The 26,839-nt window shown below is 41.1% G+C and overlaps 2 protein-coding genes across 2 annotated transcripts; both read left to right on the top strand.

Annotated features, from left to right (window-relative positions):
* Window positions 1-1,490: 1,490 nt before the first annotated feature.
* LOC142786889 (uncharacterized) lies at window positions 1,491-3,064 on the top strand. The gene has a single exon (XM_075884585.1). It carries the CDS (start codon window positions 1,583-1,585, stop codon window positions 3,062-3,064), a length of 1,482 nt encoding a protein of 493 aa, XP_075740700.1. The 5' UTR covers window positions 1,491-1,582.
* Window positions 3,065-3,070: 6 nt separating this feature from the next.
* On the top strand, window positions 3,071-4,029 carry LOC142786891 (uncharacterized). The gene has a single exon (XM_075884587.1). The coding sequence runs from the start codon at window positions 3,138-3,140 to the stop codon at window positions 3,990-3,992; it is 855 nt and encodes a 284-aa protein (XP_075740702.1). The 5' UTR covers window positions 3,071-3,137; the 3' UTR covers window positions 3,993-4,029.
* The last annotated feature ends 22,810 nt before the right edge of the window (window positions 4,030-26,839 follow it).

The raw sequence follows: 26,839 nt of genomic DNA, 5'->3' as shown, positions 1-26,839 counted from the left end.
CAAGAACGTGGAGACTTTCTTTAGAGGCAAGTTGTGGCTTGTGGGCTTACCATGCATCAGAACGTCAACGCCCTCGGAAACGCACCTGTCGCACTCATTCGTCGGTGCGAGGCTTGAGACCTGTCGAACCACAGATAGCAGCTCCGCGGGAGTCTTTCTCTGTTCCACTGCAAACTTTGGGCCCAGCCCCAGGGTGCGGCGCACTTGTTCTGAAAGCTGGACGTCATCAGCGACGTGGACGACGCCTTCCTGACGCGGTCTAGTTGGCTGCACAATCCGTAGTTGCCTCAGAGCACATTGCCACATATGTTCGACAGTGGAGTCTATAAGATTGTTATATTCTCGCCACCTTTTTCTCCTGCCAGCTGGTAGCCTTTCGTTGTGGTGAAGTTGTAGATTCAGGGTGTCCCGGTGGAGTCGTGCTTGCCTTTGCCATTCGGACCTTAGGATTTTGCACATCCTAACGCCATGGTGGTCCGAAGGGCTGAAGCCACCAAACAAGCTTTTTACTTCCGGAGGGAGCTGTTTTTTTCGAATGCAGAATGATAAGATGCGGGCGCGGCACAGGGCGACGGAGATGAGGGTAATGAGCAAAGAGGAATGCACAGCAGTAGGAGTCAAGAAGCCCGAGGAACTAGAAATATAACTTAGAAGAGTGAAACTTTGGGCTAGTTGGTATTGCATGATGAAGAACGTACAGCGCGAACACAAGACGGGAATACTAAAGAAGGGACACAGACAAGCGCTGACTAGCAACTGAATTTTTATTAACACAGAAGCGGAAAATATATACGGAAAAACAACAGAAACAAGAAAACTGAAAAAATTTACAGCATGACAAAGTTTACAGCATGACATGTAACAATAACATGGAAGAATCTTTGTCATGCTGTAAATTTTTTCAGTTTTCTTGTTTCTGTTGTTTTTCCGTATATATTTTCCGCTTCTGTGTTAATAAAAATTCAGTTGCTAGTCAGCGCTTGTCTGTGTCCCTTCTTTAGTATTCCCGTCTTGTGTTCGCGCTGTACGTTCTTCATCATGCAATACCAACTAGCCCAAAGTTTCACTCTTCTAAGTTATATTTCTATATTTCTATATTTCTATTTCACAGGGCGACGGAGATGAGGGTAATGAGCAAAGAGGAATGCACAGCAGTAGGAGTCAAGAAGCCCGAGGAACTAGAAATATAACTTAGAAGAGTGAAACTTTGGGCTAGTTGGTATTGCATGATGAAGAACGTACAGCGCGAACACAAGACGGGAATACTAAAGAAGGGACACAGACAAGCGCTGACTAGCAACTGAATTTTTATTAACACAGAAGCGGAAAATATATACGGAAAAACAACAGAAACAAGAAAACTGAAAAAATTTACAGCATGACAAAGTTTACAGCATGACATGTAACAATAACATGGAAGAATCTTTGTCATGCTGTAAATTTTTTCAGTTTTCTTGTTTCTGTTGTTTTTCCGTATATATTTTCCGCTTCTGTGTTAATAAAAATTCAGTTGCTAGTCAGCGCTTGTCTGTGTCCCTTCTTTAGTATTCCCGTCTTGTGTTCGCGCTGTACGTTCTTCATCATGCAATACCAACTAGCCCAAAGTTTCACTCTTCTAAGTTATATTTCTAGTTCCTCGGGCTTCTTGACTCCTACTGCTGTGCATTCCTCTTTGCTCATTACCCTCATCTCCGTCGCCCTGTGCCGCGCCCGCATCTTATCATTCTGCATTCGAAAAAAACAGCTCCCTCCGGAAGTAAAAAGCTTGTTTGGTGGCTTCAGCCCTTCGGACCACCATGGCGTTAGGATGTGCAAAATCCTAAGGTCCGAATGGCAAAGGCAAGCACGACTCCACCGGGACACCCTGAATCTACAACTTCACCACAACGAAAGGCTACCAGCTGGCAGGAGAAAAAGGTGGCGAGAATATAACAATCTTATAGACTCCACTGTCGAACATATGTGGCAATGTGCTCTGAGGCAACTACGGATTGTGCAGCCAACTAGACCGCGTCAGGAAGGCGTCGTCCACGTCGCTGATGACGTCCAGCTTTCAGAACAAGTGCGCCGCACCCTGGGGCTGGGCCCAAAGTTTGCAGTGGAACAGAGAAAGACTCCCGCGGAGCTGCTATCTGTGGTTCGACAGGTCTCAAGCCTCGCACCGACGAATGAGTGCGACAGGTGCGTTTCCGAGGGCGTTGACGTTCTGATGCATGGTAAGCCCACAAGCCACAACTTGCCTCTAAAGAAAGTCTCCACGTTCTTGCTCCGGAATGAACTGTGTGTCGTACCAGCAGATAAAGAGGGAGGTTTTGCTGTACTACCAAATGATGTGTACCTTCAAAAAGCGCATGACGCTGTTCTCTCTGTGTTTAAACGGTGCCCTGATGTATCCCTAGCAAAAGTTAAGGAAAAAGCCATCTTACTTTGCTCGCAACTAGATCTAAAAAAGCTGGCACTAACGATAGGTAAATGTCAGAATTTAGCCCTAGATATGTTTTTTTCATGCAAAACCCACAAAGAAGACTCACCTTTTCGCGTAATAATTTCAGAAAAAGGAACGTGGCAGAAAGCACTAGCGAGTTTCATTCAACAAAATTTGAAGCTGCTCAAAATTGATGATCCTTTCCTCATCCGTAATTCGCAAGAGGTCATAAGCTTCATCAACCAAAACCCGAACGAACAGCTCACCGCCTTTTCAATCGATGTGAAAGACTTGTATTATTCTCTGCCATCCAAAGAACTAATTTCATGTATCGAAGAATGCATCGATGAATTTGGATCCGTAGCATTCCAGAACACGACTTGTATTAGTGGCGGTGCTTTCCTTGACCTTGTCTCGTTTTACCTTAAATCTACCTATGTTGAATGGAACAATGAAATTTTTCTTCAAAAGAATGGTGTGTCTATAGGCTCATGCATTGCCCCACTGTTGAGTGACCTCTATCTAGCAAAGTTAGACAGAGCTCTTAACGCACGGCTCAATGGTAGCAGTGTTCTGAAAACCTTCCGTTTTGTAGATGATTATCTTGTGATTCTCAAGCGCCAAGCGCAATGCAGATAACTTTCAAGTTGCAACAAGTCACCTCATATCATTATTTAAAGAGTGCCTGTCGCCTCTGTGTATCACACATGAAATGCCAGAAGACAACAGCATTCGTTTTTTAGATCTCAGACTAACATTTGCCAATCAACATTCATGTTGGATGTACGAACCACGAGCACAAAAACCGTTGTTGCCGTACACATCGTCACACACTAAGTTAGTCAAGCGAAGCATTGTTCAAACATGTCTTTCCAACGCATTAGATAAATCATGTCACCACGTTGTCACTAGAAGTTTCTTGGCGCAGATTCGTCGGCTCGAAGCAGCAGGTTATCCACATAAGCTGCTCACATCGGTAGCGGAAGTAATTTACAGAAAAAAGAAGAAAAGCTGCCAGGAAAATGTTCAGCAGGCAAGCATGGAAACCGGTCGAGGCAAGAAGATTTCGGTCATACCATACATGCATAATATTTCACATCGTCTCAGGAAAATAGGGCAACAGTGCGGCGTTCGAGTGGTTTTTTCAGCACCTCACAAATTGTCATATCTTTCACGTGTCACCTGTCCTGTCAAAAAAAGGAAACGCCAGTGCACTACCAAGCATCGTAAGAAATTTCTAGATTGTTCACATAATGTCATTTATCGCATTCCACTTTCATGCGGGTGTTGCTATATAGGCCAAACTGGAAGGTGTCTAAATGACCGCCTCCGAGAGCACAAAAATAATGTGCGCAACGCCAAAGAAGGTTTTTTGGCCATTCATTGCAGTTCCTGTGGTTGCACACCCCTGTTTGAAGAAACAACAATCATCGGCAGACATCAGGACATGCGTACTCGTGAAATCATTGAAGCCGCTCATATCGCAAAAGAAGGGTCGCGATGCATCAGCATGGCTTCCATCGGGTTATCGGCCAAAGAATTATCTTTTCTAGAAGAGCGCATGTAACAATAACATGGAAGAATCTTTGTCATGCTGTAAATTTTTTCAGTTTTCTTGTTTCTGTTGTTTTTCCGTATATATTTTCCGCTTCTGTGTTAATAAAAATTCAGTTGCTAGTCAGCGCTTGTCTGTGTCCCTTCTTTAGTATTCCCGTCTTGTGTTCGCGCTGTACGTTCTTCATCATGCAATACCAACTAGCCCAAAGTTTCACTCTTCTAAGTTATATTTCTAGTTCCTCGGGCTTCTTGACTCCTACTGCTGTGCATTCCTCTTTGCTCATTACCCTCATCTCCGTCGCCCTGTGCCGCGCCCGCATCTTATCATTCTGCATTCGAAAAAAACAGCTCCCTCCGGAAGTAAAAAGCTTGTTTGGTGGCTTCAGCCCTTCGGACCACCATGGCGTTAAGATGTGCAAAATCCTAAGGTCCGAATGGCAAAGGCAAGCACGACTCCACCGGGACACCCTGAATCTACAACTTCACCACAACGAAAGGCTACCAGCTGGCAGGAGAAAAAGGTGGCGAGAATATAACAATCTTATAGACTCCACTGTCGAACATATGTGGCAATGTGCTCTGAGGCAACTACGGATTGTGCAGCCAACTAGACCGCGTCAGGAAGGCGTCGTCCACGTCGCTGATGACGTCCAGCTTTCAGAACAAGTGCGCCGCACCCTGGGGCTGGGCCCAAAGTTTGCAGTGGAACAGAGAAAGACTCCCGCGGAGCTGCTATCTGTGGTTCGACAGGTCTCAAGCCTCGCACCGACGAATGAGTGCGACAGGTGCGTTTCCGAGGGCGTTGACGTTCTGATGCATGGTAAGCCCACAAGCCACAACTTGCCTCTAAAGAAAGTCTCCACGTTCTTGCTCCGGAATGAACTGTGTGTCGTACCAGCAGATAAAGAGGGAGGTTTTGCTGTACTACCAAATGATGTGTACCTTCAAAAAGCGCATGACGCTGTTCTCTCTGTGTTTAAACGGTGCCCTGATGTATCCCTAGCAAAAGTTAAGGAAAAAGCCATCTTACTTTGCTCGCAACTAGATCTAAAAAAGCTGGCACTAACGATAGGTAAATGTCAGAATTTAGCCCTAGATATGTTTTTTTCATGCAAAACCCACAAAGAAGACTCACCTTTTCGCGTAATAATTTCAGAAAAAGGAACGTGGCAGAAAGCACTAGCGAGTTTCATTCAACAAAATTTGAAGCTGCTCAAAATTGATGATCCTTTCCTCATCCGTAATTCGCAAGAGGTCATAAGCTTCATCAACCAAAACCCGAACGAACAGCTCACCGCCTTTTCAATCGATGTGAAAGACTTGTATTATTCTCTGCCATCCAAAGAACTAATTTCATGTATCGAAGAATGCATCGATGAATTTGGATCCGTAGCATTCCAGAACACGACTTGTATTAGTGGCGGTGCTTTCCTTGACCTTGTCTCGTTTTACCTTAAATCTACCTATGTTGAATGGAACAATGAAATTTTTCTTCAAAAGAATGGTGTGTCTATAGGCTCATGCATTGCCCCACTGTTGAGTGACCTCTATCTAGCAAAGTTAGACAGAGCTCTTAACGCACGGCTCAATGGTAGCAGTGTTCTGAAAACCTTCCGTTTTGTAGATGATTATCTTGTGATTCTCAAGCGCAATGCAGATAACTTTCAAGTTGCAACAAGTCACCTCATATCATTATTTAAAGAGTGCCTGTCGCCTCTGTGTATCACACATGAAATGCCAGAAGACAACAGCATTCGTTTTTTAGATCTCAGACTAACATTTGCCAATCAACATTCATGTTGGATGTACGAACCACGAGCACAAAAACCGTTGTTGCCGTACACATCGTCACACACTAAGTTAGTCAAGCGAAGCATTGTTCAAACATGTCTTTCCAACGCATTAGATAAATCATGTCACCACGTTGTCACTAGAAGTTTCTTGGCGCAGATTCGTCGGCTCGAAGCAGCAGGTTATCCACATAAGCTGCTCACATCGGTAGCGGAAGTAATTTACAGAAAAAAGAAGAAAAGCTGCCAGGAAAATGTTCAGCAGGCAAGCATGGAAACCGGTCGAGGCAAGAAGATTTCGGTCATACCATACATGCATAATATTTCACATCGTCTCAGGAAAATAGGGCAACAGTGCGGCGTTCGAGTGGTTTTTTCAGCACCTCACAAATTGTCATATCTTTCACGTGTCACCTGTCCTGTCAAAAAAAGGAAACGCCAGTGCACTACCAAGCATCGTAAGAAATTTCTAGATTGTTCACATAATGTCATTTATCGCATTCCACTTTCATGCGGGTGTTGCTATATAGGCCAAACTGGAAGGTGTCTAAATGACCGCCTCCGAGAGCACAAAAATAATGTGCGCAACGCCAAAGAAGGTTTTTTGGCCATTCATTGCAGTTCCTGTGGTTGCACACCCCTGTTTGAAGAAACAACAATCATCGGCAGACATCAGGACATGCGTACTCGTGAAATCATTGAAGCCGCTCATATCGCAAAAGAAGGGTCGCGATGCATCAGCATGGCTTCCATCGGGTTATCGGCCAAAGAATTATCTTTTCTAGAAGAGCGCATGTAACAATAACATGGAAGAATCTTTGTCATGCTGTAAATTTTTTCAGTTTTCTTGTTTCTGTTGTTTTTCCGTATATATTTTCCGCTTCTGTGTTAATAAAAATTCAGTTGCTAGTCAGCGCTTGTCTGTGTCCCTTCTTTAGTATTCCCGTCTTGTGTTCGCGCTGTACGTTCTTCATCGGTTTAGGTAAGGTTAGGTTAGGTTAAGATATGAACCGCGCTAAAACCGCGTTAAACAATGTCACTTAGTGAGATGCTGTGTTTTTCACCATTACAAGTCTGGAACTGCAATATCTAATGTGAAAGCGCATGAAACCGTCGTAATCTTGTAGAAAACATTGTAAAGTAGCGATTAAAACGTTTTCTAACGATAGAAGTGCGAAGGTTCGGTTAGTTTGAGTTATGTTAGTTTAAGCTAGGTAGCGTCGTGAAACCACCAAAAACGACGTCATCTAACGAGATAGTGTTGTTTTAATGCGAGTACGAAACTGCGACAGGTAAAATGTTGTGAAAGCACTCAAAACGGCATGAACAAGCCAAATACTGCGTGTTGTACCGTTACAAGTGCGAAACTGCTATGTTGTGACATTCTCGGTAAAGCGCATGCAAGTATCGTGAAACCTTAATGAACGATGTCATTTAGCGAGATACAGCGTTCTGTACTGTAATAAGTTGGTGAGAAACTGTGAGGTCAAGCAAATATCGTAATTGTGAACAAAACAGTGTAATAGAGCGTTTTTAGATAGAAGTGCGAATGTTAGGTTAGGTTAAGATATGAACCGTCGTAAAACCGCATTAAACAATGTCAATTACTGAGATGCAGTGTTTTTCACCATTAAAAGTGGGGAACTGCAATATTTAATGTGAAAGCGCTTGCAACCGTCGTTAGGTTAGGTTAGGTTAGGTTAGGTTAGGTTTGGTTAGGTTAGGTTAGGTTAGGTTAGGTTAGATTAGGTTAGGTTGGGTTGAGTTGGGTTAGGTTAGGTTAGGTTAGGTTAGGTTGGGTTAGGTTAGGTTAGGTTAGGTTAGGTTACGTTAGGTTAGGTTACGTTAGGTTAGGTTAGGTTAGGTTACGTTCCGTTAGGTTAGGTTAGGTTAGGTAAGGATAATTTGGTTAGGTTGGTAAGGTTAGGTTAGTTAGGTTAGGTTGGGTTGGGTTGGGTTAGGTTAGGTAGGTTACGTTAGGTTAGGTTAGGTTAGTTACGTTAGGTTATGTTAGGTTAGGTTAGGTTACGTTAGGTTAGGTTGGGTTAGGTTAGGTAGGTTACGTTAGGTTGGTTAGGTTAGGTTACGTTAGGTTATGTTAGGTTAGGTTAGGTTACGTTAGGTTAGGTTAGGTCAGGTAAGGTTAGGTTACGTTAGAATAGGTTAGGTTAGGTTACGTTAGGTTAGGTTAAGTTAGGTTAGGTTAGTTTGGTTAGGTTAGGTTAGGTTAGCTTAGGTTAGGTTAGGTTGGGATGGGTTGGGTTAGGTTGGGTTAGGTTAGGTTAGGTTAGGTTAGGTGGGTTAGGTTAGTTTAGGTTTAGGTTAGGTTAGGTTAGGTTAAGTTGGGTTGGGTTAGGTTGAGATGCAGTGTTTTCACCATTACAAGTCGGGAACTGCTATATTTAATGTGAAAGCGCTTGCAAACGTCGTTAGGTTAGGTTAGGTTAGGTTAGGTTAGGTTAGGTTAGGTTTGGTTAGGTTAGGTTAGGTTAGGTTAGGGTATGTTAGGTAAGGTTTGGTTAGGTTAGGTTAGGTTAGGTTGGGTTAGGTAAGGTTAGGTTAGGTTAAGATATGAACCGCGCTAAAACCGCATTAAACAATGTCACTTAGTGAGATGCTGTGTTTTCCACCATTACAAGTCGGGAACTGCGAAAACTAATGTGAAAGCGCATGAAACCGTCGTAATCTTGTAGAAAACATTGTAAAGTAGCGAATAAAACGTTTTCTAACGATAGAAGTGCGAAGGTTCGGTTAGTTTGAGCTAGGTAGCGTCGTGAAACCACCAAAAACGATGTCATCTAACGAGATAGTGTTGTTTTAATGCGAGTACGAAACTGCGACAGGTAAAATGTTGTGAAAGCACACAAAATGGCATGAACTAGCCAGATACTGCGTCTTGTGCCGTTACAAGTGCGAAACTGCTTTATTGTGATATTCTCGTTAAAGCGCATGCAAGTATCGTGAAACCTTAAAGAACGATGTCATCTAGCGAGATACAGCGTTCTGTACTGTAATAAGTTTGTGAGAAACTGTGAGGTCAAGCAAATATCGTAATTGTGAACGAAACAGTGTAATTGAGCGTATTTAGATACAAGTGCGAATGTTAGGTTAGGTTGAGATATCAACCGTCGTAAAACCGCATTAAACAATGTCACTTAGTGAGATGTAGTGTTTTTCAACATTACAAGTCGGGAACTACGATATCTAATGCGAAAGCGCATGAAACCGTCGTAATCTTGTAGAAAACATTGTAAAATTGCGAGTAAAACGTTTTCTAACGATAGAAGTGCGAAGGTTAGGTTAGGTTAGGTTAGTTTAAGCTAGGTAGCGTCGTGAAACTACCAAAAACGACGTCATCTAACGAGATAGTGTTGTTTTATAGCGAGTATTAAACTGCGATAGGTGAAATGTTGTGAAAGCACACAAAACGGCATGAACAAGCCAAATACTGCGTGTTCTACCGTTACAAGTGCGAAACTGCTATATTGTGATATTCTCGTTAAAGCGCATGCAAGCATCGTGAAACCTTAAAGAACAATGTCATTTAGCGAGATACAGCGTCCTGTACTGCAATAAGTTGGTGAAAAACTGTGAGGTTATGCAAATATCCTAATTGTGAACGAAACAGTGTAATAGAGCGTTTTTTAATACAAGTGCGAATGTTAGGTTAGGTTAAGATATGAACCGTCGTAAAACCGCATTAATCAATGTCACTTAGTGAGATGCAGTGTTTTTCACCATTACAAGTCGGGAACTGCGATATCTAATGTGAAAGCGCTTGCAAACGTCGTTAGGTTAGGTTAGGTTAGGTTAGGTTAGGTTAGGTTAGGTTACGTTAGGTTAGGTTAGGTTAGGTTTGGTTAGGTTAGGTTAGGTTAGGTTAGGTTAGGTTAGGGTATGTTAGGTAAGGTTTGGTTAGGTTAGGTTAGGTTAGGTTGGTTTAGGTAAGGTTAGGTTAGGTTAAGATATGAACCGCGCTAAAACCGCGTTAAACAATGTCACTTAGTGAGATGCTGTGTTTTTCACCATTACAAGTCGGGAACTGCGATATCTAATGTGAAAGCGCATGAAACCGTCGTAATCTTGTAGAAAACATTGTAAAGTTGCGAGTAAACGTTTTCTAACGATAGAAGTGCGAAGGTTAGGTTAGGTTAGGTTAGTTTAAGCTAGGTAGCGTCGTGAAACTACCAAAAACGATGTCATCTAACGAGATAGTGTTGTTTTATTGCGAGTATTAAACTGCGATAGGTAAAATGTTGTGAATGCACACAAAACGGCATGAACAAGCCAAATACTGCGTGTTCTACCGTTACAAGTGCGAAACTGCTATATTGTGATATTCTCGTTAAAGCGCATGCAAGCATCGTGAAACCTTAAAGAACGATGTCATTTAGCGAGATACAGCGTTCTGTACTGCAATAAGTTGGTGAAAAACTGTGAGGTTATGCAAATATCGTAATTGTGAACGAAACAGTGTAATAGAGCGTTTTTCAATACAAGTACGAATGTTAGGTTAGGTTAAGATATGAACCGTCGTAAAACCGCATTAAACAATGTCACTTAGTGAGATGCAGTGTTTTTCACCATTACAAGTTGGGAACTGCGATATCTAATGTGAAAGCACTTGCAAACGTCGTTAGGTTAGGTTAGGTTAGGTTAGGTTACGTTAGGTTAGGTTTGGTTAGGTTAGGTTAGGTTAGGTTATGTTAGGTTAGGTTGGGTTAGGTTAGGTTAGATTACGTTAGGTTAAGGTATGAACCGTCGTAAAACCGCAATAAACAATGTCACTTAGTGAGATGCAGTGTTTTTCACCTTTACAAGTTGGGAACTGCGATATCTAATGTGAAAGCGCTTGAAACCGTCGTAATGTTGTAGAAAGCAATGTAAAGTAGCGAGTAAAACGTTTTCTAACGATAGAAGTGCGAAGGTTAGGTTTGGTTAGGTTAGTTTAAGCTAGGTAGCGTCGTGAAACTACCAAAAACGACGTCATCTAACGAGATAGTGTTGTTTTATAGCGAGTATTAAACTGCGATAGGTGAAATGTTGTGAAAGCACACAAAACGGCATGAACAAGCCAAATACTGCGTGTTCTACCGTTACAAGTGCGAAACTGCTATATTGTGATATTCTCGTTAAATCGCATGCAAGCATCGTGAAACCTTAAAGAACAATGTCATTTAGCGAGATACAGCGTTCTGTACTGCAATAAGTTGGTGAAAAACTGTGAGGTTATGCAAATATCGTAATTGTGAACAAAACAGTGTAATAGAGCGTTTTTAGATACAAGTGCGAATGTTAGGTTAGGTTAAGATATGAACCGTCGTAAAACCGCATTAAACAATTTCAATTACTGAGATGCAGTGTTTTTCACCATTAAAAGTGGGGAACTGCGATATTTAATGTGAAAGCGCTTGCAACCGTCGTTAGGTTAGGTTAGGTTAGGTTAGGTTAGGTTTGGTTAGGTTAGGTTAGGTTAGGTTAGGTTAGATTAGGTTAGGTTGGGTTGAGTTGGGTTAGGTTAGGTTAGGTTAGGTTAGGTTGGGTTAGGTTAGGTTAGGTTAGGTTAGGTTACGTTAGGTTAGGTTACGTTAGGTTAGGTTAGGTTAGGTTACGTTAGGTTAGGTTAGGTTAGGTAAGGATAATTTGGTTAGGTTAGGTAAGGTTAGGTTAGGTTAGGTTAGGTTAGGTTGGGTTGGGTGTTGTTGGGTTGGGTTGGGTTAGGTTGGGTTAGGTTAGGTTAGGTTACGTTAGGTTAGGTTAGGTTAGGTTACGTTAGGTTATGTTAGGTTAGGTTAGGTTACGTTAGGTTAGGTTAGGTCAGGTAAGGTTAGGTTACGTTAGAATAGGTTAGGTTAGGTTACGTTAGGTTAGGTTAAGTAAGGTTAGGTTAGGTTTGGTTAGGTTAGGTTAGGTTAGCTTAGGTTAGGTTAGGTTGGGTTGGGTTGGGTTAGGTTGGGTTAGGTTAGGTTAGGTTAGGTTGGGTTAGGTTAGTTTAGGTTATGTTAGGTTAGGTTAAGTTGGGTTGGGTTAGGTTAGGTTAGGTTAGGTAAGGTTAGGTTAGGTTAGGTTAGGTTAAGGTATGAACCGTCGTAAAACCGCAATAAACAATGTCACTTAGTGAGATGCAGTGTTTTTCACCTTTACAAGTTGGGAACTGCGATATCTAATGTGAAAGCGCTTGAAACCGTCGCAATGTTGTAGAAAGCAATGTAAAGTAGCGAGTAAAACGTTTTCTAACGATAGAAGTGCGAAGGTTATGTTAGGTTGAGTTATGTTAGTTTAAGCTAGGTAGCGTCGTGAAACCACCAAAAACGACGTCATCTAACGAGATAGTGTTGTTTTATTGCGAGTACGAAACTGCGATAGGTAAAATGTTGTGAAAGCACACAAAACGGCATGAACAAGCCAAATACTGCGTGTTGTACCGTTACAAGTGCGAAACTGCTATGTTGTGACATTCTCGGTAAAGCGCATGCAAGTATCGTGAAACCTTAAAGAACGATGTCATTTAGCGAGATACAGCGTTCTGTACTGTAATAAGTTGGTGAGAAACTGTGAGGTCAAGCAAATATCGTAATTGTGAACGAAACAGTGTAATTGAGCGTCTTTAGATACAAGTGCGAATGTTAGGTTAGGTTAAGATATGAACCGTCGTAAAACCGCATTAATCAATGTCACTTAGTGAGATGCAGTGTTTTTCACCATTACAAGTCGGGAACTGCGATATCTAATGTGAAAGCGCTTGCAAACGTCGTTAGGTTAGGTTAGGTTAGGTTAGGTTAGGTTAGGTTACATTAGGTTAGGTTAGGTTGGTTTAGGTAAGGTTAGGTTAGGTTAAGATATGAACCGCGCTAAAACCGCGTTAAACAATGTCACTTAGTGAGATGCTGTGTTTTTCACCATTACAAGTCGGGAACTGCGATATCTAATGTGAAAGCGCATGAAACCGTCGTAATCTTGTAGAAAACATTGTAAAGTAGCGAATAAAACGTTTTCTAACGATAGAAGTGCGAAGGTTCGGTTAGTTTGAGTTATGTTAGTTTAAGCTAGGTAGCGTCGTGAAACCACCAAAAACGACGTCATCTAACGAGATAGTGTTGTTTTAATGCGAGTACGAAACTGCGACAGGTAAAATGTTGTGAAAGCACTCAAAACGGCATGAACAAGCCAAATACTGCATGTTGTACCGTTACAAGTGCGAAACTGCTATGTTGTGACATTCTCGGTAAAGCGCATGCAAGTATCGTGACACCTTAAAGAACGATGTCATTTAGCGAGATACAGCGTTCTGTACTGTAATAAGTTGGTGAGAAACTGTGAGGTCAAGCAAATATCGTAATTGTGAACGAAACAGTGTAATTGAGCGTCTTTAGATACAAGTGCGAATGTTAGGTTAGGTTGACATATCAATCGTCGTAAAACCGCATTAAACAATGTCACTTAGTGAGATGTAGTGTTTTTCAACATTGCAAGTCGGGAACTACAATATCTAATGTGAAAGCGCATGAAACCGTCGTAATCTTGTAGAAAACATTGTAAAGTTGCGAGTAAAACGTTTTCTAACGATAGAAGTGCGAAGGTTAGGTTAGGTTAGGTTAGTTTAAGCTAGGTAGCGTCATGAAACTACCAAAAACGACGTCATCTAACGAGATAGTGTTGTTTTATTGCGAGTATTAAACTGCGATAGGTAAAATGTTGTGAATGCACACAAAACGGCATGAACAAGCCAAATACTGCGTGTTCTACCGTTACAAGTGCGAAACTGCTAAATTGTGATATTCTCGTTGAAGCGCATGCAAGCATCGTGAAACCTTAAAGAACGATGTCATTTAGCGAGATACAGCGTTCTGTACTGCAATAAGTTGGTGAAAAACTGTGAGGTTATGCAAATATCGTAATTGTGAACGAAACAGTGTAATAGAGCGTTTTTCAATACAAGTACGAATGTTAGGTTAGGTTAAGATATGAACCGTCGTAAAACCGCATTAAACAATGTCACTTAGTGAGATGCAGTGTTTTTCACCATTACAAGTTGGGAACTGCGATATCTAATGTAAAAGCACTTGCAAACGTCGTTAGGTTAGGTTAGGTTAGGTTACGTTAGGTTAGGTTTGGTTAGGTTAGGTTAGGTTAGGTTATGTTAGGTTAGGTTGGGTTAGGTTAGGTTAGGTTACGTTAGGTTAAGGTATGAACCGTCGTAAAACCGCAATAAACAATGTCACTTAGTGAGATGCAGTGTTTTTCACCTTTACAAGTTGGGAACTGCAATATCTAATGCGAAAGCGCTTGAAACCGTCGTAATGTTGTAGAAAGCAATGTAAAGTAGCGAGTAAAACGTTTTCTAACGATAGAAGTGCGAAGGTTATGTTAGGTTGAGTTATGTTAGTTTAAGCTAGGTAGCGTCGTGAAACCACCAAAAACGACGTCATCTAACGAGATAGTGTTGTTTTATTGCGAGTACGAAACTGCGATAGGTAAAATGTTGTGAAAGCGCACAAAACGGCATGAACAAGCCAAATACTGCGTGTTGTACCGTTACAAGTGCGAAAGTGCTATGTTGTGACATTCTCGGTAAAGCGCATGCAAGTATCGTGAAACCTTAAAGAACGATGTCATTTAGCGAGATACAGCGTTCTGTACTGTAATAAGTTGGTGAGAAACTGTGAGGTCAAGCAAATATCGTAATTGTGAATGAAACAGTGTAATTGAGCGTCTTTAGATACAAGTGCGAATGATAGGTTAGGTTGACATATCAACCGTCGTAAAACCGCATTAAACAATGTCACTTAGTGAGATGTAGTGTTTTTCAACATTACAAGTCGGGAACTACGATATCTAATGTGAAAGCGCATGAAACCGTCGTAATCTTGTAGAAAACATTGTAAAGTGGCGAGTAAAACGTTTTCTAACGATAGAAGTGCGAAGGTTAGGTTTGGTTAGGTTAGTTTAGGCTAGGTAGCGTCGTGAAACTACCAAAAACGACGTCATCTAACGAGATAGTGTTGTTTTGTAGCGAGTATTAAACTGCGATAGGTGAAATGTTGTGAAAGCACACAAAACGGCATGAACAAGCCAAATACTGCGTGTTCTACCGTTACAAGTGCGAAACTGCTATATTGTGATATTCTCGTTAAATCGCATGCAAGCATCGTGAAACCTTAAAGAACAATGTCATTTAGCGAGATACAGCGTTCTGTACTGCAATAAGTTGGTGAAAAACTGGGAGGTTATGCAAATATCGTAATTGTGAACAAAACAGTGTAATAGAGCGTTTTTAGATACAAGTGCGAATGTTAGGTTAGGTTAAGATATGAACCGTCGTAAAACCGCATTAAACAATGTCAATTACTGAGATGCAGTGTTTTTCACCATTAAAAGTGGGGAACTGCGATATTTAATGTGAAAGCGCTTGCAACCGTCGTTAGGTTAGGTTAGGTTAGGTTAGGTTAGGTTTGGTTAGGTTAGGTTAGGTTAGGTTAGGTTAGATTAGGTTAGGTTGGGTTGAGTTGGGTTAGGTTAGGTTAGGTTAGGTTAGGTTGGGTTAGGTTAGGTTAGGTTAGGTTAGGTTACGTTAGGTTAGGTTACGTTAGGTTAGGTTAGGTTAGGTTACGTTAGGTTAGGTTAGGTTAGGTAAGGATAATTTGGTTAGGTTAGGTAAGGTTAGGTTAGGTTAGGTTAGGTTAGGTTGGGTTGGGTGTTGTTGGGTTGGGTTGGGTTGGGTTAGGTTGGGTTAGGTTAGGTTAGGTTACGTTAGGTTAGGTTAGGTTAGGTTACGTTAGGTTATGTTAGGTTAGGTTAGGTTACGTTAGGTTAGGTTAGGTCAGGTAAGGTTAGGTTACGTTAGAATAGGTTAGGTTAGGTTACGTTAGGTTAGGTTAAGTAAGGTTAGGTTAGGTTTGGTTAGGTTAGGTTAGGTTAGCTTAGGTTAGGTTAGGTTGGGTTGGGTTGGGTTAGGTTGGGTTAGGTTAGGTTAGGTTAGGTTGGGTTAGGTTAGTTTAGGTTAGGTTAGGTTAGGTTAAGTTGGGTTGGGTTAGGTTAGGTTAGGTTAGGTAAGGTTAGGTTAGGTTAGGTTAGGTTAAGGTATGAACCGTCGTAAAACCGCATTAAACAATGTCACTTAGTGAGATGCAGTGTTTTTCACCTTTACAAGTTGGGAACTGTGATATCTAATGTGAAAGCGCTTGAAACCGTCGTAATGTTGTAGAAAGCAATGTAAAGTAGCGAGTAAAATGTTTTCTAACGATAGAAATGCGAAGGTCATGTTAGGTTGAGTTATGTTAGTTTAAGCTAGGTAGCGTCGTGAAACTACCAAAAACAACGTCATCTAACGAGATAGTGTTGTTTTATTGCGAGTACGAAACTGCGATAGGTGAAATGTTGTGAAAGCACACAAAACGGCATGAACAAGCCAAATACTGCGTGTTGTACCGTTACAAGTGCGAAACTGCTATGTTGTGATATTCTCGTTAAAGCGCATGCAAGCATCGTGAAACCTTAAAGAACGATGTCATTTAGCGAGATACAGCGTTCTGTACTGCAATAAGTTGGTGAAAAACTGTGAGGTTATGCAAATATCCTAATTGTGAACGAAACAGTGTAATAGAGCGTTTTTTAATACAAGTGCGAATGTTAGGTTAGGTTAAGATATGAACCGTCGTAAAACCGCATTAAACAATGTCACTTAGTGAGATGCAGTGTTTTTCACCATTACAAGTTGGGAACTGCGATATCTAATGTGAAAGCACTTGCAAACGTCGTTAGGTTAGGTTAGGTTAGGTTACGTTAGGTTATGTTTGGTTAGGTTAGGTTATGTTAGGTTATGTTAGGTTAGGTTGGGTTAGGTTAGGTTAGGTTACGTTAGGTTAAGGTATGAACCGTCGTAAAACCGCAATAAACAATGTCACTTAGTGAGATGCAGTGTTTTTCACCTTTACAAGTTGGGAACTGCGATATCTAATGTGAAAGCGCTTGAAACCGTCGTATTGTTGTAGAAAGCAATGTAAAGTAGCGAGTAAAACGTTTTCTAACGATAGAAGTGCGAAGGTTATGTTAGGTTGAGTTATGTTAGTTTAAGCTAGGTAGCGTCGTGAAACCACCAAAAACGACGTCGTCTAACGAGATAGTGTTGTTTTATTGCGAGTACGAAACTGCGATAGGTAAAATGTTGTGAAAGCACACAAAACGGCATGAACAAGCCAAATACTGCGTGTTGTACCGTTACAAGTGCGAAAGTGCTATGTTGTGACATTCTCGGTAAAGCGCATGCAAGTATCGTGAAACCTTAAAGAACGATGTCATTTAGCGAGATACAGCGTTCTGTACTGTAATAAGTTGGTGAGAAACTGTGAGGTCAAGCAAATATCGTAATTGTGAACGAAACAGTGTAATTGAGCGTCTTTAGATACAAGTGCGAATGTTAGGTTAGGTTGACATATCAACCGTCGTAAAACCGCATTAAACAATGTCACTTAGTGAGATGTAGTGTTTTTCAACATTACAAGTCGGGAACTACGATATCTAATGTGAAAGCGCATGAAACCGTCGTAATCTTGTAGAAAACATTGTAAAGTGGCGAGTAAAACGTTTTCTAACGATAGAAGTGCGAAGGTTAGGTTAGGTTAGGTTAGTTTAAGCTAGGTAGCGTCGTGAAACTACCAAAAACGACGTCATCTAACGAGATAGTGTTGTTTTATAGCGAGTATTAAACTGCGACAGGTGAAATGTTGTGAAAGCACACAAAACGGCATGAACAAGCCAAATACTGCGTGTTCTACCGTTACAAGTGCGAAACAGCTATATTGTGATATTCTCGTTAAATCGCATGCAAGCATCGTGAAACCTTAAAGAACAATGTCATTTAGCGAGATACAGCGTTCTGTACTGCAATAAGTTGGTGAAAAACTGTGAGGTTATGCAAATATCGTAATTGTGAACAAAACAGTGTAATAGAGCGTTTTTAGATACAAGTGCGAATGTTAGGTTAGGTTAAGATATGAACCGTCGTAAAACCGCATTAAACAATGTCAATTACTGAGATGCAGTGTTTTTCACCATTAAAAGTGGGGAACTGCGATATTTAATGGGAAAGCGCTTGCAACCGTCGTTAGGTTAGGTTAGGTTAGGTTAGGGTAGGTTTGGTTAGGTTAGGTTAGGTTAGGTTAGATTAGGTTAGGTTGGGTTGAGTTGGGTTAGGTTAGGTTAGGTTAGGTTAGGTTGGGTTAGGTTAGGTTAGGTTAGGTTAGGTTACGTTAGGTTAGGTTACGTTAGGTTAGGTTAGGTTAGGTTACGTTAGGTTAGGTTAGGTTAGGTAAGGATAATTTGGTTAGGTTAGGTAAGGTTAGGTTAGGTTAGGTTAGGTTAGGTTGGGTTGGGTGTTGTTGGGTTGGGTTGGGTTGGGTTAGGTTGGGTTAGGTTAGGTTAGGTTACGTTAGGTTAGGTTAGGTTAGGTTACGTTAGGTTATGTTAGGTTAGGTTAGGTTACGTTAGGTTAGGTTAGGTCAGGTAAGGTTAGGTTAAGTTAGAATAGGTTAGGTTAGGTTACGTTAGGTTAGGTTAAGTAAGGTTAGGTTAGGTTTGGTTAGGTTAGGTTAGGTTAGCTTAGGTTAGGTTAGGTTGGGTTGGGTTGGGTTAGGTTGGGTTAGGTTAGGTTAGGTTAGGTTGGGTTAGGTTAGTTTAGGTTAGGTTAGGTTAGGTTAAGTTGGGTTGGGGTAGGTTAGGTTAGGTTAGGTAAGGTTAGGTTAGGTTAGGTTAGGTTAAGGTATGAACCGTCGTAAAACCGCATTAAACAATGTCACTTAGTGAGATGCAGTGTTTTTCACCTTTACAAGTTGGGAACTGTGATATCTAATGTGAAAGCGCTTGAAACCGTCGTAATGTTGTAGAAAGCAATGTAAAGTAGCGAGTAAAATGTTTTCTAACGATAGAAATGCGAAGGTCATGTTAGGTTGAGTTATGTTAGTTTAAGCTAGGTAGCGTCGTGAAACTACCAAAAACAACGTCATCTAACGAGATAGTGTTGTTTTATTGCGAGTACGAAACTGCGATAGGTGAAATGTTGTGAAAGCACACAAAACGGCATGAACAAGCCAAATACTGCGTGTTGTACCGTTACAAGTGCGAAACTGCTATGTTGTGATATTCTCGTTAAAGCGCATGCAAGCATCGTGAAACCTTAAAGAACGATGTCATTTAGCGAGATACAGCGTTCTGTACTGCAATAAGTTGGTGAAAAACTGTGAGGTTATGCAAATATCCTAATTGTGAACGAAACAGTGTAATAGAGCGTTTTTTAATACAAGTGCGAATGTTAGGTTAGGTTAAGATATGAACCGTCGTAAAACCGCATTAAACAATGTCACTTAGTGAGATGCAGTGTTTTTCACCATTACAAGTTGGGAACTGCGATATCTAATGTGAAAGCACTTGCAAACGTCGTTAGGTTAGGTTAGGTTAGGTTACGTTAGGTTATGTTTGGTTAGGTTATGTTAGGTTATGTTAGGTTAGGTTGGGTTAGGTTAGGTTAGGTTACGTTAGGTTAAGGTATGAACCGTCGTAAAACCGCAATAAACAATGTCACTTAGTGAGATGCAGTGTTTTTCACCTTTACAAGTTGGGAACTGCGATATCTAATGTGAAAGCGCTTGAAACCGTCGTATTGTTGTAGAAAGCAATGTAAAGTAGCGAGTAAAACGTTTTCTAACGATAGAAGTGCGAAGGTTATGTTAGGTTGAGTTATGTTAGTTTAAGCTAGGTAGCGTCGTGAAACCACCAAAAACGACGTCGTCTAACGAGATAGTGTTGTTTTATTGCGAGTACGAAACTGCGATAGGTAAAATGTTGTGAAAGCACACAAAACGGCATGAACAAGCCAAATACTGCGTGTTGTACCGTTACAAGTGCGAAAGCGCTATGTTGTGACATTCTCGGTAAAGCGCATGCAAGTATCGTGAAACCTTAAAGAACGATGTCATTTAGCGAGATACAGCGTTCTGTACTGTAATAAGTTGGTGAGAAACTGTGAGGTCAAGCAAATATCGTAATTGTGAACGAAACAGTGTAATTGAGCGTCTTTAGATACAAGTGCGAATGTTAGGTTAGGTTGACATATCAACCGTCGTAAAACCGCATTAAACAATGTCACTTAGTGAGATGTAGTGTTTTTCAACATTACAAGTCGGGAACTACGATATCTAATGTGAAAGCGCATGAAACCGTCGTAATCTTGTAGAAAACATTGTAAAGTGGCGAGTAAAACGTTTTCTAACGATAGAAGTGCGAAGGTTAGGTTAGGTTAGGTTAGTTTAAGCTAGGTAGCGTCGTGAAACTACCAAAAACGACGTCATCTAACGAGATAGTGTTGTTTTATAGCGAGTATTAAACTGCGATAGGTGAAATGTTGTGAAAGCACACAAAACGGCATGAACAAGCCAAATACTGCGTGTTCTACCGTTACAAGTGCGAAACAGCTATATTGTGATATTCTCGTTAAATCGCATGCAAGCATCGTGAAACCTTAAAGAACAATGTCATTTAGCGAGATACAGCGTTCTGTACTGCAATAAGTTGGTGAAAAACTGTGAGGTTATGCAAATATCGTAATTGTGAACAAAACAGTGTAATAGAGCGTTTTTAGATACAAGTGCGAATGTTAGGTTAGGTTAAGATATGAACCGTCGTAAAACCGCATTAAACAATGTCAATTACTGAGATGCAGTGTTTTTCACCATTAAAAGTGGGGAACTGCGATATTTAATGGGAAAGCGCTTGCAACCGTCGTTAGGTTAGGTTAGGTTAGGTTAGGTTAGGTTTGGTTAGGTTAGGTTAGGTTAGGTTAGATTAGGTTAGGTTGGGTTGAGTTGGGTTAGGTTAGGTTAGGTTAGGTTAGGTTGGGTTAGGTTAGGTTAGGTTAGGTTAGGTTACGTTAGGTTAGGTTACGTTAGGTTAGGTTAGGTTAGGTTACGTTAGGTTAGGTTAGGTTAGGTAAGGATAATTTGGTTAGGTTAGGTAAGGTTAGGTTAGGTTAGGTTAGGTTGGGTTGGGTGTTGTTGGGTTGGGTTGGGTTGGGTTAGGTTGGGTTAGGTTAGGTTAGTTTTGGTTAGGTTAGGTTAGGTTAGCTTAGGTTAGGTTAGGTTGGGTTGGGTTAGTTTAGGTTAGGTTAGGTTAGGTAATACAAGGCTAACATCATCTTAATACATAAGAAAGGAGATGACAAGGACTTGAAGAATTACAGGCCGATCAGCTTGCTCTCTGTAGTATACAAGCTATTTACAAAGGTAATTGCTAACAGAGTAAAGAAAACATTAGAATGCAATCAACCAAAGAAACAAGCAGGATTTCGAACAGGCTACTCAACAATTGACCACATTCATACTATCAATCAGGTAATAGAGAAATGCTCAGAGTATAACCAACCACTATACATAGCCTTCATAGATTACGAGAAGGCGTTTGATTCAGTAGAAATATCAGCCGTCATGCAAACACTGCGGAATCAGGGCGTAGATGAAGTGTATATAAACATTCTGGAAGAAATCTACAGGGGATCAACTGCTACCATAGTGCTTCATAAAGAAAGCAACAGAATACCAATCAAGAAGGGTGTAAGGCAGGGGGACACAATTTCCCCAATGCTATTTACCGCGTGCTTACACGAGGTTTTCAGAAGCCTAGAATGGGAGCAGTTAGGGATAAGAGTCAATGGAGAATACCTTAGTAAACTGCGCTTCGCCGATGACATTGCATTGCTGAGTAACTCGGGGGACGAATTGCAACTCATGATTACGGAGTTAGACAAGGAGAGCAGAAAGGTGGGTCTTAAAACTAATCTGCAGAAAACGGAAGTAATGTACAACAACCTCGGCAAGGAGCAGCGCTTCGAGATAGGTAATAGTGCACTTGAAGTTGTAAAAGACTATGTCTACTTAGGGCAGGTAATAACCGCAGAGCCGAACCACGAGATTGAAGTAACTAGAAGAATAAGAATGGGGTGGAGCACATTCGGCAAGCACTCTCAAATTATGACAGGTAGATTGCCACTATCCCTCAAGAGGAAGGTATATAACAGCTGTATCTTGCCGGTACTTAGCTACGGAGCAGAAACCTGGAGACTTACAAAGAGGGTTCAGCTTAAATTGAGGACGACGCAGCGAGCAATGGAAAGAAAAATGGTAGGTGTAACCTTAAGAGACAAGAAGAGAGCAGAGTGGATTAGGGAACAAACGGGGGTTAAGGATATCATAGCTGAAATCAAGATGAAGAAATGGACATGGGCAGGGCACGTAGCGCGTAGACAGGATAACCGCTGGTCATTAAGGGTAACTGACTGGATTCCCAGAGAAGGGAAGCGGGTTAGGGGGAGACAGAAGGTTAGGTGGGCAGATGAGATTAAGAAGTTTGCGGGTATAAATTGGCAGCAGCAAGCACAGGACCGGGTTAACTGGCGGAACATGGGAGAGGCCTTTGTCCTGCAGTGGACGTAGTCAGGCTGATGATGATGATGATGATGAGGTTAGGTTAAGTTGGGTTGGGTTAGGTTAGGTTAGGTTAGGTAAGGTTAGGTTAGGTTAGGTTAGGTTAAGGTATGAACCGTCGTAAAACCGCATTAAACAATGTCAATTAGTGAGATGCAGTGTTTTTCACCTTTACAAGTTGGGAACTGTGATATCTAATGTGAAAGCGCTTGAAACCGTCGTAATGTTGTAGAAAGCAATGTAAAGTAGCGAGTAAAACGTTTTCTAACGATAGAAGTGCGAAGGTCATGTTAGGTTGAGTTATGTTAGTTTAAGCTAGGTAGCGTCGTGAAACTACCAAAAACAACGTCATCTAACGAGATAGTGTTGTTTTATTGCGAGTACGAAACTGCGATAGGTGAAATGTTGTGAAAGCACACAAAACGGCATGAACAAGCCAAATACTGCGTGTTGTACCGTTACAAGTGCGAAACTGCTATGTTGTGATATTCTCGTTAAAGCGCATGCAAGCATCGTGAAACCTTAAAGAACGATGTCATTTAGCGTGATACAGCGTTCTGTACTGCAATAAGTTGGTGAAAAACTGTGAGGTTATGCAAATATCCTAATTGTGAACGAAACAGTGTAATAGAGCGTTTTTTAATACAAGTGCGAATGTTAGGTTAGGTTAAGATATGAACCGTCGTAAAACCGCATTAAACAATGTCACTTAGTGAGATGCAGTGTTTTTCACCATTACAAGTTGGGAACTGCGATATCTAATGTGAAAGCACTTGCAAACGTCGTTAGGTTAGGTTAGGTTAGGTTAGGTTACGTTAGGTTAGGTTTGGTTAGGTTAGGTTATGTTAGGTTATGTTAGGTTAGGTTGGGTTAGGTTAAGTTAGGTTACGTTAGGTTAAGGTATGAACCGTCGTAAAACCGCAATAAACAATGTCACTTAGTGAGATGCAGTGTTTTTCACCTTTACAAGTTGGGAACTGCGATATCTAATGTGAAAGCGCTTGAAACCGTCGTATTGTTGTAGAAAGCAATGTAAAGTAGCGAGTAAAACGTTTTCTAACGATAGAAGTGCGAAGGTTATGTTAGGTTGAGTTATGTTAGTTTAAGCTAGGTAGCGTCGTGAAACCACCAAAAACGACGTCGTCTAACGAGATAGTGTTGTTTTATTGCGAGTACGAAACTGCGATAGGTAAAATGTTGTGAAAGCACACAAAACGGCATGAACAAGCCAAATACTGCGTGTTGTACCGTTACAAGTGCGAAAGTGCTATGTCGTGACATTCTCGGTAAAGCGCATGCAAGTATCGTGAAACCTTAAAGAACGATGTCATTTAGCGAGATACAGCGTTCTGTACTGTAATAAGTTGGTGAGAAACTGTGAGGTCAAGCAAATATCGTAATTGTGAACGAAACAGTGTAATTGAGCGTCTTTAGATAGAAGTGCGAATGTTAGGTTAGGTTGACATATCAATCGTCGTAAAACCGCATTAAACAATGTCACTTAGTGAGATGTAGTGTTTTTCAACATTACAAGTCGGGAACTACGATATCTAATGTGAAAGCGCATGAAACCGTCGTAATCTTGTAGAAAACATTGTAAAGTTGCGAGTAAAGCGTTTTCTAACGATAGAAGTGCGAAGGTTAGGTTAGGTTAGTTTAAGCTAGGTAGCGTCGTGAAACTACCAAAAACGACGTCATCTAACGAGATAGTGTTGTTTTATTGCGAGTATTAAACTGCGATAGGTAAAATGTTGTGAATGCACACAAAACGGCATGAACAAGCCAAATACTGCGTGTTCTACCGTTACAAGTGCGAAACTGCTAAATTGTGATATTCTCGTTGAAGCGCATGCAAGCATCGTGAAACCTTAAAGAACGATGTCATTTAGCGAGATACAGCGTTCTGTACTGCAATAAGTTGGTGAAAAACTGTGAGGTTATGCAAATATCGTAATTGTGAACGAAACAGTGTAATAGAGCGTTTTTCAATACAAGTACGAATGTTAGGTTAGGTTAAGATATGAACCGTCGTAAAACCGCATTAAACAATGTCACTTAGTGAGATGCAGTGTTTTTCACCATTACAAGTTGGGAACTGCGATATCTAATGTGAAAGCACTTGCAAACGTCGTTAGGTTAGGTTAGGTTAGGTTAGGTTACGTTAGGTTAGGTTTGGTTAGGTTAGGTTAGGTTAGGTTAGGTTAGGTTAGGTTAGGTTATGTTAGGTTAGGTTGGGTTAGGTTAGGTTAGGTTACGTTAGGTTAAGGTATGAACCGTCGTAAAACCGCAATAAACAATGTCACTTAGTGAGATGCAGTGTTTTTCACCTTTACAAGTTGGGAACTGCGATATCTAATGCGAAAGCGCTTGAAACCATCGTAATGTTGTAGAAAGCAATGTAAAGTAGCGAGTAAAACGTTTTCTAACGATAGAAGTGCGAAGGTTATGTTAGGTTGAGTTATGTTAGTTTAAGCTAGGTAGCGTCGTGAAACCACCAAAAACGACGTCATCTAACGAGAGTGTTGTTTTATTGCGAGTACGAAACTGCGATAGGTAAAATGTTGTGAAAGCACACAAAACGGCATGAACAAGCCAAATACTGCGTGTTGTACCGTTACAAGTGCGAAAGTGCTATGTCGTGACATTCTCGGTAAAGCGCATGCAAGTATCGTGAAACCTTAAAGAACGATGTCATTTAGCGAGATACAGCGTTCTGTACTGTAATAAGTTGGTGAGAAACTGTGAGGTCAAGCAAATATCGTAATTGTGAACGAAACAGTGTAATTGAGCGTCTTTAGATACAAGTGCGAATGTTAGGTTAGGTTGACATATCAACCGTCGTAAAACCGCATTAAACAATGTCACTTAGTGAGATGTAGTGTTTTTCAACATTACAAGTCGGGAACTACGATATCTAATGTGAAAGCGCATGAAACCGTCGTAATCTTGTAGAAAACATTGTAAAGTGGCGAGTAAAACGTTTTCTAACGATAGAAGTGCGAAGGTTAGGTTAGGTTAGGTTAGTTTAAGCTAGGTAGCGTCGTGAAACTACCAAAAACGACGTCATCTAACGAGATAGTGTTGTTTTATAGCGAGTATTAAACTGCGATAGGTGAAATGTTGTGAAAGCACACAAAACGGCATGAACAAGCCAAATACTGCGTGTTCTACCGTTACAAGTGCGAAACTGCTATATTGTGATATTCTCGGTAAATCGCATGCAAGCATCGTGAAACCTCAAAGAACAATGTCATTTAGCGAGATACAGCGTTCTGTACTGCAATAAGTTGGTGAAAAACTGTGAGGTTATGCAAATATCGTAATTGTGAACAAAACAGTGTAATAGAGCGTTTTTAGATACAAGTGCGAATGTTAGGTTAGGTTAAGATATGAACCGTCGTAAAACCGCAATAAACAATGTCAATTACTGAGATGCAGTGTTTTTCACCATTAAAAGTGGGGAACTGCGATATTTAATGTGAAAGCGCTTGCAACCGTCGTTAGGTTAGGTTAGGTTAGGTTAGGTTTGGTTAGGTTAGGTTAGGTTAGGTTAGGTTAGATTAGGTTAGGTTGGGATGAGTTGGGTTAGGTTAGGTTAGGTTAGGTTAGGTTGGGTTAGGTTAGGTTAGGTTAGGTTAGGTTACGTTAGATTAGGTTAGGTTAGGTTAGGTTAGGTTACGTTAGGTTAGGTTAGGTTAGGTAAGGATAATTTGGTTAGGTTAGGTAAGGTTAGGTTAGGTTAGGTTAGGTTGGGTTGGGTGTTGTTGGGTTGGGTTGGGTTGGGTTAGGTTGGGTTAGGTTAGGTTAGGTTACGTTAGGTTAGGTTAGGTTAGGTTACGTTAGGTTACGTTAGGTTATGTTAGGTTAGGTTAGGTTACGTTAGGTTAGGTTAGGTCAGGTAAGGTTAGGTTATTCATATTCAAAGAAAAGCGGCGCACAAAAAAGACGGAGACAAAGAAGAGAACCACACACAGCGCTGCACTCACAACTGAAAGTTTAATCCGAGCAACAAGAATTTAAAAAGTAATAGCCGCGCATGACAATTGAGGTACAACGAGATTAAGTGATACGCTCATCAATAAAAGTGAACTCTTTTTTGTGCAATGTAACCGAGGTCTGGCTTACGCAAGCATCACGTGACTTGTTAATATGATAGGCTTCAGACACCTCACGGGTGAATTGATCGTGGTGCTTAAAAATAATAACAGTGTTAGACAGAAGAGGTGTGCATCCACACGTGGCACAATGCGAAGCTAAATGGGAAGGCGTGCCGTTATGCAAAGAGAGATAGTGCTCCCGCAACCTTTTATTGATACAGCGGCCCGTCTGTCCCACATAATGAAGGCCACAAGATAAAAGAATGCGGTACACCACCCCCACAGCACAAGGCACATACTTATATCTATGGTTTACGGCACATTTCTTTACATCTGGCTTGTCCATCTTGTCTAGCTGATTGGAAACCAAAGCACATATCTTTCCCAATTTATTGGGTGCCCTAAAAACCACATCAACTCCGTAGCGGGAACCAACATTTTTTAACCCATGTGCCAGTTTATGCATATAAGGAATTACTGCGAACTTCATTTTTTCCCGAT

This window comes from Rhipicephalus microplus, unplaced genomic scaffold (assembly GCF_043290135.1).
Source record: "Rhipicephalus microplus isolate Deutch F79 unplaced genomic scaffold, USDA_Rmic scaffold_37, whole genome shotgun sequence".
In the NCBI taxonomy this organism is placed as follows: domain Eukaryota; kingdom Metazoa; phylum Arthropoda; class Arachnida; order Ixodida; family Ixodidae; genus Rhipicephalus; species Rhipicephalus microplus.
This window is presented reverse-complemented; position numbering and strand designations above follow the sequence as displayed.